We start from the raw sequence: 9,803 nt of genomic DNA, 5'->3' as shown, positions 1-9,803 counted from the left end.
ACGTTTTTCTCCATTGTAGAAGCTAAACACCCCCAGCAGGTGGCGGTAGTATAACTGTTAGGATGGAATCTGCGGTGAAACAAGAAGAAGAAGAAGAAGAAGCGGAAGTGAAGCAGGTTTCTTGACGGATCAGCGGTTAACGGCTTCAACCAGCAGCTAACCAGCAGTTCAACCAGTTTCCAGGAGGACCAGACCGTCGGACTGAAGGTAAAGCTACAGGTTCTGGTTCCGGACGGGCAGCCGGGCTGTAGCTAGATCATTCCCGCTGTAATTTGGGAAAAAGTAGCCCCGTGCTGTTAGCTGTTAGCCGGTTAGCTCAGAGAGGGAAGTCAGCTGATCGGCTTTGAGACTTCTGCTGAGCACGATGGACCGCCTCGGAACCGGGTTCTGGGTCCAGCCTGACTGCCTCCGGCTCCAGTTAGGGTTCTGTCAGGCTGCGCGGACCCGCTTCGGACCATCGGAACCGGTCTGGGTCTCACTGTGTCCCTGTTTATCTCCTCCACAGAGTCACCATGACAGCCGCTCCCTACAACTACTCCTACATCTTCAAGTACATCATCATCGGTGAGTCCGAACCGAACCGGGTCCTCTCCATGTCCTCTGACTGGAACAAGCCCACATCACCACACCTCCACCGCTGTGCTGCATTCAGCTCACCTTTAACCTGTGTCCTGATGCGTTTGTGTGTTTCAGGAGATATGGGCGTCGGGAAGTCATGTTTGCTTCATCAGTTCACAGAGAAGAAATGTGAGTGATCGTCTCCTTATGTAGCCGTGACCCAGTTCTGATTGGATCTGATCAGAACCCTCTGTGTGTGTGTGTGTGTGTGTGTGCGTGTGTGTGTGTGTGTGCGTGTAGTCATGGCTGACTGTCCTCACACCATCGGCGTGGAGTTTGGGACCAGAATCATGGAGGTCCACGGTCAGAAGGTGAAGCTGCAGATCTGGGACACGGCGGGTCAGGAGCGCTTCAGGGCCGTCACCAGGTCCTACTATCGGGGGGCCGCGGGGGCCCTCATGGTCTATGACATCACCAGGTGGTTCTCACACTCATACTTTAAGTTATTACAATTCTTACACATCTACAGTTCTTCTTTATCATATTAATATTGATCTAATATTGATTGAATATCTCGGTCGTTACTGAGCAACAATTTCTATCTTTTCTTGGAAAAGATGTTAAATTTTGAAGCAAATTTACAGAAAATAATTTTCTGAATTTCTGTCCAGATGATTTTAGTTCATTTCTGTAAATGAAATGTTATAAATAAACAGTTTTATTATACTTATTAATTTTAAATCTGCTCCTTTTACTCTTTTTTTCATTATTATTACCGTATATGTAAATAAAATTTTAAGCTTCTTTAGTTTATGAATTTTAGTTTAAGTTTTTTAAGCGTATCTTTATTTCTATTTCATAACTTATGTTTTTATTTTATTGAAATGTTTTTGTAAGTTTTACTGTGATTGTAATTTTTCCAGTTTATCAGTTTTGTTTGTCATTTTTCCTGTTTTGATTGTGTTTTATAGATTTTTTTTATAACCGATTTCATTTAATTATGTTTTTAATTGTATTTTTAAATGTTCATCTTTCTAAATGCTTTCTTGTATTTTTAAAAAATATAATTTAGCATTTTATTTATTATTAGTATTTTTTAATATAATTTGTTTCTGTGTAATTTAAATTCAGAAATTGTTGCTGCAGATTAAATATATATTTTTGGTTTGTTTCTAGTGGAGGCTGAATAACTTCTTCTTCTTCTGCTGCTGTTTTTCAGGAGAAGTACCTACAACCACCTGAGCAGCTGGCTGACGGACGCCCGGAACCTGACCAACCCGAACACGGTGAGGCCTTCTGACCTCTGACCTGGGATGCAAATGACACCTCTGGGTTCTGACAGAACCAGAATGAGGCTTTTGCTGTAACTCAGCGGCCCTCCACCAGGCGGCGCTGTTTTGCACTGACTCGTTTCTCCGTTTCCAGGTGATCATCCTGATCGGGAACAAGGCGGACCTGGAGGCTCAGCGGGACGTGACGTACGAAGAGGCCAAGCAGTTCGCCGAGGAGAACGGTGAGGGGGCGTGGCCAAGGGGGCGGGGCTTATCTGTCAGACAGGAAGTGGTTCTGACCCGATCTCTCTGCTTCCTGTTGGTTCAGGTCTGCTGTTCCTGGAAGCCAGCGCCAAGACGTAAGAGTCGGATCGCCTCGGGTTCTGTTAGTGTGAGAAATGCTGCTTCACTCCTGGTTCTGGTTCTGTTCCCCAGGGGAGAGAACGTAGAGGAGGCGTTCCTGGAGGCGGCCAAGAAGATCTACCAGAACATCCAGGACGGTAGTTTGGACCTGAACGCGGCCGAGTCCGGCGTCCAGCACAAGCCGTCGGCACCGCAGGGCGGCCGACTCAACGCCGACAGCCAGCCGGTCAAGGAGGGCTGCAGCTGCTAGCCTCAGAACCGGACCGGTACCGGACCCGACCGGCACCGCCACGCAGAGCCACAACCGGTTTCTTCAGAACCCAAATCACTGATCCAATCAGCTTCACTAAATCATGTCTCTGATCCTCCTCTGGTACCAGAACCAGTCCAGCTCCGAGTCCGGACCCGGTCAGAACCTGAACTCGTCTCAGAACAAAAGACCAGACCTCAGTCTGATCAGAACCACAGCCGGTCGCTATGGACTCCCAGCTGAACCCAGAAGGTCCTCTTAAAATCCTGAGACCCGGTCAGGACCGGTACCGGTCCACAAACATCGGGTTGAGTCTGCCAGACTCCAGGAATCCACCGGGAAAACAGAACCGGGTCCCAAACCGGGCCATCCAGAACCCAACAATCAGAACCGTCTGGATTTCCTTCCTGGTTTCTTTTGGTTCTGGTCTCGACTCGGATTTGGCGACTCCAGATGTTTCTTCAATTTAAAAATAAAAAAAATAAATAATCGTCCTGGTTCTGAAAGTCCAACATCTAGTCGATAAACCCAGATACCGGGTCGCTGGTTCTGCTGCAGCACAGAACAGAGAATAACAATAATAATGATAGTTATTATTAAAATGTTAATAAATAAAACAATATTTTATAAAAGCTGGTTTTAATCGGACTCTTCCAGAACCAACTAACAGGCCCGGTTCTGCTGTGAGCCCAGATAACATCGGATCAGGAAGAACCAGAACCGGATCTTTTATGAAATGTTTTTAGCCAAATGTTTCCTGGCGGCGCCCCCCGGTGGCCGGAGTGGAACCAGAATTTGAGGAGAACTTCCTGTTCACTGATCGGGTCGTTGGGTCGCTTAAAGACCCGGTTCTGGTTCTCCCAGACGGGCCGATGTTTACGGTCCGGCTAGTTCTGCAGCTAACCGGACTTCATCTGAGCCGATAAAATTCCTGCCAAATTCTAGAAATAAAAACCAGATGAATCTTAAAAGTGCGTCTCACAGATTAGAATCTGACCTTTGACCTGCTGCAGCTTTTCTGACTGATTTCAGATTCAAATCGGATCCAGTTTCCCATGAGGAACCGGTTCAGTTCTGATCCATCACTACATTTTGACCCAGTTCTGATTCGGTTCTGACTCGTCTGACCCGGTTCTGGCCCAGCTGATCCGGTTCTGACCCAGTTCTCATCCAGCTGATTGGGTTCTGAGCTGGTTCTGGTGCCTCTCAGGTCCAGCTGTGTGTATCCGTGGAACTCTGCTGATTGGTGGACGCTCGGCTCCTCCATGTTTTTATAACGCAGTTTCCTCTTCCTCCTCTTCCTCAGTCCTATCATCAGAACAATGAGATCATCTTCATCATCATGAACTTCCTTCTCAGCACTTTAGTTTGTGAAGTTTGTCGGGACCAAAGAGTCGGAAAGTTTCTGGAAAAGTTCTGTTGGTTCTGCCGCCTTAAAGCTTCGCTCACCAAAGGAAAACAGAAGCATGACATGACTACACTAACCACGTCCCGCCAGCAGGGGGCGCACATCAACCGCCGCGCTCTTGCTGCATCATGAGCTGCACATTTCTTCTCTGTTTTTGATTTTCTGTCGGCTAGCGCCTCCATCGAGCTTCTCATGATTCTTTTATTTATATGAAATTGTTCTGATTCTTCTTCAGCTGTGACTGTCATTAAAACGCGGGACTCAGTTTGTAAATAAAGTATAAATACTGTACGTTACATCAGGACTGCTGTGGTTTGTCTGGACTTCCCTCTTCTGCAGATAGAGGGCATCATGTAGAAATAAGAATTTAAAGATAAAGGAATGTGCCAAATACTGCCATCTAGTGTTCAGGTTGTTTAGAGCAGGCAGTGGTGGGAACCGCTAACTAAAAAGCTAGCTAACTTATGCAAAAGCAGTAATCATAAACATCAGTTCTGCTAATGCTAAGACAGTCAGACGCAGGACAGTTAGTATAAAGTATTTTTGTCTCGATTGTTGTAATCATTGATAGTATTTTCATTGATCTTGTGTAAGAACAATAAGCATCGACTGTGACTGGAGAGCAGGAAGTTCTCCGGTGGGAAAAGCCGCCATGTTTGATCCCAGAGAAACAGGAAGTCAGGGATTAAATCTGATCAGCTTTAAAATGTGAAATCTAGATTTATTCCACCATGTTCCTGCGTCGGATTTTATCATTTTTTAATCCAGAACATTTTCTAAATTGAAGCAAATAAATTCAAATCAGGAAATTTATTTAGAAAAAAGAAAAATTTGTTTTTATTTTTTAGGTTGGAAAGTTTGAATGTCTCTCTGATCTGGTCCGGTCCGGTCCAACTGGCCTCAAAGTGCCCTTTGGGCTCAATGGACTCCGCCGTCAGCAGCTTTGTTGTTGTCATGGCAACATGATGGGGGGCAGGGCTGGCAGTCCTGGTCCAATGCCATTGGAGCGTCTCTACGTGGTTCTGGTCTTGGAGGCGGGTTCTGTCTCGTACTCAATCTCCACGAACGCTCGCTTCCTCCTCGGCGCCGATCCGTTGGCCGGAGATTTTCCTTTAGACCGCGAGGCCTTCGTCTCCACCTCCATCTCCTCCTCTTCCTCAGTGGAGTCCTGCTGCTCCTCCTCATCGCTGCTCGTCTTCAGCTTGTTCATGTCCTGGGGGACAAAGACCAGTCAGAACCATACTTCCTGTCTACTTCCTGGAGATCCAGGATCTACTTCCTGCCTGACTCACCTCGAAGTCGCTCAGGTCGCTCTCATCCACTTCCTCTTCTGCTACAAACTCGCTCTGCCCGACGTCCTGCAAACAGGAACAGGAAACCTTTCAGAATAAAACACCTGTATTGGCCCCGCCCCCTTGTTAGAGGCTCCTTCTTTATCACCTCGTCATCCTCCTCCTCCCCCTCCTCAGAGTCCGACTCGCTCTCAGCTTCCTGCTGCTCCAGCGCCCGGTCGAAGGCGTACACCGGGAAGTTGTAGATGTCTCCGTACTGAAACACAGAGAGGAAGTGAGTCCAGAACGCTGACCGGATCAGAACCCGGACCAGAACCCTCGCTCAGCTCCTCGTACCGTTCCCTGCTTCAGTCGCTCCAGCAGCTCCTTCTCGATGGCGTTGTCCAGTTGAGCGGCGATCAGAGCCTTCTCCTGCAAACAGAACCCAGAACACAATCAGAACCTCCTCATCGGACTCAGTTCTGGTCGGGTTTGTCTGCCTCCATCTTACCTCCTTCCTCTTCTCTCTGCTCTCCACCTTCCTGCTGAGCGGAACCAGCTTCCTCCTGGAAGAGAGAAACAGCAGACATGAAGCATGACCCAGTTCTGGTTGGGTTCCCGTGCATCTCAGAACTCACTGTCTCTTCAGAACCAGCTTGCGCATCCGGATCAGGTACTGGGTGATCTTAGTGAACCGCTGCTTGCATTTGTGTCGGATGAAGCGCGGCCAGTAGATCAGGTTCTCATCGATCTGCTGCAGAGCCTTCTCATAGTTTCTGCTCAGCTTAACCTGCAGACAAACAGAACCGGGTCAGAACCAGAACACATTTCCACAGGATCAGAACCAGAACACCAGGCTGGATGGATCCTCCTCTTCCTAAAGATAAAGGCCCAACAAAACCTGACTGACCAATCCTGGTTCCAAAGGGTGGATCAAACACCCTTTGGAACATCAGCGGTTCTGATCCAATCTCAACAATCTTCTCTATAAACATGGACCCAGAACTCTGAGCTGAAGGAGGAACGTTTCCTTCCAGGGTTCAAAGCTACCAGAATCTGGAGGGAGAATGTCTTATGGTCCAACTAAACCAAACCGGGACATTTGACCCGAAGTTCTAAAAGACAGAACCAAAGACCCAACAGAATCAAACTAAACATCACTGCTATCCAGAACGTGACGACTCCTTGTCGGACTTTGAGTTTCTAATAGACAGCTGAAGATTTCTGATCAGAACTACTTGGTAGATCCGATTATACCGAGTCCTCACGATCCGACAAGGAGTCCTCACGATCCGACAAGGAGTCCTCACGATCCGACAAGGAGTCCTCACGATCCGACAAGGAGTCTTCACGATCCGACAAGGAGTCTTCACGATCCGACAAGGAGTCTTCACGATCCGACAAGGAGTCTTCACGATCCGACAAGGAGTCCTCACGATCCGACAAGGAGTCTTTCAAGACCAAAGCTCTGGAGACATTCTGCATATATAAATATCTAGGCAGGTTTAGCTGAGGGACTCTTGCAGACAGAGACTGAAGTTGGACCAGCAGGCGGTTCAGTGATGAACCAGCAGAAGGTTCTGGAGAATTCCCCAACCGGATCACTCTGGTCCAGTCTCAGCTGCTGAAACCTTCTGGATTCAGCAGTTCAAACTGTTTTTTTGTTTGTTTTATCATAAAATCAGCAGACAGCTTTCCATATATGCAGTGAGGAACATCCCATAATAAGCTGCTCCTCATGGCAATGATCCTGTTTTAAATAGTGTGATGTTTTATCAGGTCAGAGGTCAAAAAAAAGAGACACAAGGAAGCTCGGGTTCTTCATCATGAGGATGATGATGGTCTCACCTTCTCCCACATCCGGGCCGGGAACGCCGCCCTCTCGATCACCTTCATGTAGAGGAAACACTGACCTGCGACAGAACACGGAGCCGTTACACCTCCAACCGGGTCGGGTTGTAAACCCGGTCCGGTGAGGATGATGATGCTGACCTTTCTCCTCCCTGATGGTGGCGTACTGACTGTTGGCCAGCGGACACGCCACGCGGCTGCACAACCCCGTCAGGTTGAACTCGTTCCGGCAGAAGTTCCCGCCCTTGGTTCTGATCCGGGAGAAGAACAGAGAGAGTCGTCAGGGTTCTGATGGATGGAAGGAGGAAAACCTGCAGAAGTTTTACAGATTTATCCTGAAAGACACAGGAATCCTGGAGATCTTGTGATCCAGACAGAAGAGAAACCAAAACGTCTTTCATTTTCTCAAAGTTTTGATTTTTCATCAGGAAATGAATAAAAAACCAAACCTGAGGATTCGCTTTGTTTTCCTCCGTCTGGCCATTTATCAGAGATTTATTACAATAATTTCATTTAAAACACATTTTACAGCAAAGATAAAACACTGACAGATAGAAACTTCTTTAGATTTTCCAGATCAAAAAGTTTTTGGTTTTTAATTATTTTCTTGTGATATGGATGAAAAACCAGAATATTTCCAGCCAGAAACCCTCCAGACATTTTTACGTTCATTTCATGTTTTTACAAGAAATAATTTGGATATTTTCTGCTGTCAAAAAATTTGACCAAAAAAATTATAATTTTCCAAGAATAAAGGAATAAATTTACAATATTAAATTAAAGTTGCTGCGACCCGACCCGAGATAAAGCGGAAGAAAATGGATGGATGGATGAACTAGAATATTCTAACATTGTTAGAATATTCTATGTTATGTTATGTTAAACATCCCAGCAAGGCCTTGAGGAATATAGCGACAATATAACAAAAAAACTGATCTTTCTATGCAAATCAAACCAATCAGAGGTTCTTCTCTCCTGGTTTCTGTGTTTTCTGGTCCAGTTTACGCTCCACAAAGACGAACCAATCAGAGAACCTCCTGAGCCGTATCCAGGCAGAATTTCTCTGGACAGGGTCCAGTCTGAACCAATCAGGAGAACTTTAACTGGTCGGGTCGGAACCGGATTCCTGGAGGACACCTCAGAACTTACTTGACTTTAAAGGAGCAGAACTGCCTGTTTCCAATGATGTCCCAGATGACCTGCAGAGGGCAGAGTTCAAAGGTTACACACATCCACAGGGGTCCGAAACGATCAGAACATCTGATTTTAGAGAACAGTGTGGCGTATACAATGTATATATTTCACACTCGAATATATGCTTTTATTGTGAAGGGGAGAAGGAGAGGTGAGGAGACACAGACGGTTTTACTTCATTCTATTTTCAGTTTGGATTTTAAGACATTGAGAATAAAACTCAAATTATATTTTTGTCTTTTTCTGCTGACTTCCACATCAGCATCTTTAACTCCTGATCCAGTTCTCTTCACTTCCTGTGATCCAGACTTCCTTGTCTCCAGATCCAAACCATCAGAACCAACCGGGCCGTTGCAGAACTTGATGATAGGAGGTCATTCGGCCATTTGATTCAGATGTGTTAGAACAGGAGAACATCTTAAAGCACAGGAGTCAAACTCCAGTCCTTAAGGGCCGCAGTCCTGCAGGTTTTAGATGTGCCACAGGAACGCTGGACTGAAACGGCTTCATGACCTCCTCCTGGTGTGGATCGGTTCTCCAGAAACTTAATGACCTAATTATTCTGTTCAGGAAGTGCAGCAGAGGCTCATCTAAAGGTTGCAGGACAGCGGCCCCGAGGACTGGAGTTTGACACCCCTGTCTTAAAGCTTCCTGGAAGCTTTCCACCGGAAGGAAAACGAGGACCGGATCAGGGGTTCTGGACAGGACGGGGGGAGTTTTAAGGTTGTTTACTGGACCCACGTGACAAAAATGTGAAACTTTATTCCCCCCGAAATTATCTTCATACAAATACAATATTTTCATACAAAAAATACAATCCGAACCTCCACCTCTGTTCTGACTTTTCATTTTATTTCCACTAAACCCGGTTAAACTTAATTTTTAGACTTTTCCAATGACGTCTGTTGGCCTCTAACGGGAGAAAAATTGTTAAATTAAATGTAGATAAATTAAATGTAGCTAATGTAGGAGCCTTAATATCCACACAGGATCTAGTAAACAGACAAAACTATTATTAATAACAGAGCCGTGCTTCATCAGCTGATTGATTATTATTCGGTTTTTAAAGGTTTACCGGTGGCTAACGTTAGCTTAGAGGCTAAACCGAGTCTGTGTTCAGCTTCAGAGGAAGTTATCAAACTCACGTCGTCGTGCTGCATCCTGACTTCCTCTCAGAGATCCTCGCTGATCCAGTAACCGGTTCCGATGGAGTTTAGTAAGATAAATTAATGTTCGGGAGGGTTTGAGATTCGTGGAGGCACATGGATCATCAGGAGGACACCATCTTTGTTTAGCTGGAAATCTCGCGCAGCGTGAAGAGACGGCGTGAAGAAATCTCGCGATACTTCTTCTTCTTCTTCCTTTCCTTTTTTATGGCGGTTGGCAAGCAACTTTTAGATGTGCATTACCGCCATCTACTGGAATGGAGTGTGGATCGGGACGCTAACTTTATACACCCCCCTCAAAACAAACAAAACAATAATAAAAAATAAAAATAAAAAAAAATAAAAAAAATAATAATAATAATAAAATAACAACACTTAAATCTTTTCTATCAATTTTATTTTCTTAAGGTAAATAATTAAATAACTTATATCTTTAGAATTAGAAATTTTTCCCAAAATATCTTGTAAATT

General features: G+C 45.5%; 2 protein-coding genes across 2 annotated transcripts; one reads left to right on the top strand and one right to left on the bottom strand.

Moving 5' to 3' along the window:
* The first annotated feature begins 53 nt into the window (after window positions 1–53).
* On the top strand, window positions 54–4,146 carry LOC114144833 (ras-related protein Rab-14-like). Its single transcript, XM_028018039.1, has 8 exons — window positions 54–207; window positions 506–564; window positions 694–747; window positions 859–1,036; window positions 1,778–1,844; window positions 1,984–2,071; window positions 2,158–2,188; window positions 2,265–4,146. The coding sequence occupies exons 2-8, from the start codon at window positions 513–515 to the stop codon at window positions 2,440–2,442; spliced, it is 648 nt and encodes a 215-aa protein (XP_027873840.1). The 5' UTR covers window positions 54–207; window positions 506–512; the 3' UTR covers window positions 2,443–4,146.
* A 499-nt stretch (window positions 4,147–4,645) lies between these two features.
* On the bottom strand, window positions 4,646–9,494 carry mak16 (MAK16 homolog (S. cerevisiae)). The gene is made up of 10 exons (XM_028018038.1): window positions 9,312–9,494; window positions 8,122–8,171; window positions 7,114–7,223; window positions 6,970–7,034; window positions 5,760–5,911; window positions 5,633–5,687; window positions 5,479–5,553; window positions 5,291–5,398; window positions 5,143–5,208; window positions 4,646–5,063 (listed from the first exon to the last, which is right to left on the bottom strand). The coding sequence occupies exons 1-10, from the start codon at window positions 9,324–9,326 to the stop codon at window positions 4,863–4,865; spliced, it is 897 nt and encodes a 298-aa protein (XP_027873839.1). The 5' UTR covers window positions 9,327–9,494; the 3' UTR covers window positions 4,646–4,862.
* Between the last annotated feature and the right edge of the window lie 309 nt (window positions 9,495–9,803).

This window comes from Xiphophorus couchianus, chromosome 5 (assembly GCF_001444195.1).
Source record: "Xiphophorus couchianus chromosome 5, X_couchianus-1.0, whole genome shotgun sequence".
Taxonomy (NCBI): Eukaryota; Metazoa; Chordata; class Actinopteri; order Cyprinodontiformes; family Poeciliidae; genus Xiphophorus; species Xiphophorus couchianus.
Note: the sequence above shows the minus strand (reverse complement) of the source record. Positions and strands in the feature narration are given on the sequence as shown.

Coding starts and splice junctions, on each gene's coding strand:
- mak16 (XM_028018038.1), bottom strand. Junction 5,688..5,759: donor AAGCTGGTTCTGAAGAGACA/GTGAGTTCTGAG, acceptor TCTCTCTTCCAG/GAGGAAGCTGGTTCCGCTCA. Junction 5,209..5,290: donor GGGAGGAGGAGGATGACGAG/GTGATAAAGAAG, acceptor TCCTGTTTGCAG/GACGTCGGGCAGAGCGAGTT.
- LOC114144833 (XM_028018039.1), top strand. CDS start 513: ATGACAGCCGCTCCCTACAACTACTCCTACATCTTCAAGTACATCATC. Junction 565..693: donor CTTCAAGTACATCATCATCG/GTGAGTCCGAAC, acceptor TGTGTGTTTCAG/GAGATATGGGCGTCGGGAAG. Junction 1,037..1,777: donor ATGGTCTATGACATCACCAG/GTGGTTCTCACA, acceptor GCTGTTTTTCAG/GAGAAGTACCTACAACCACC.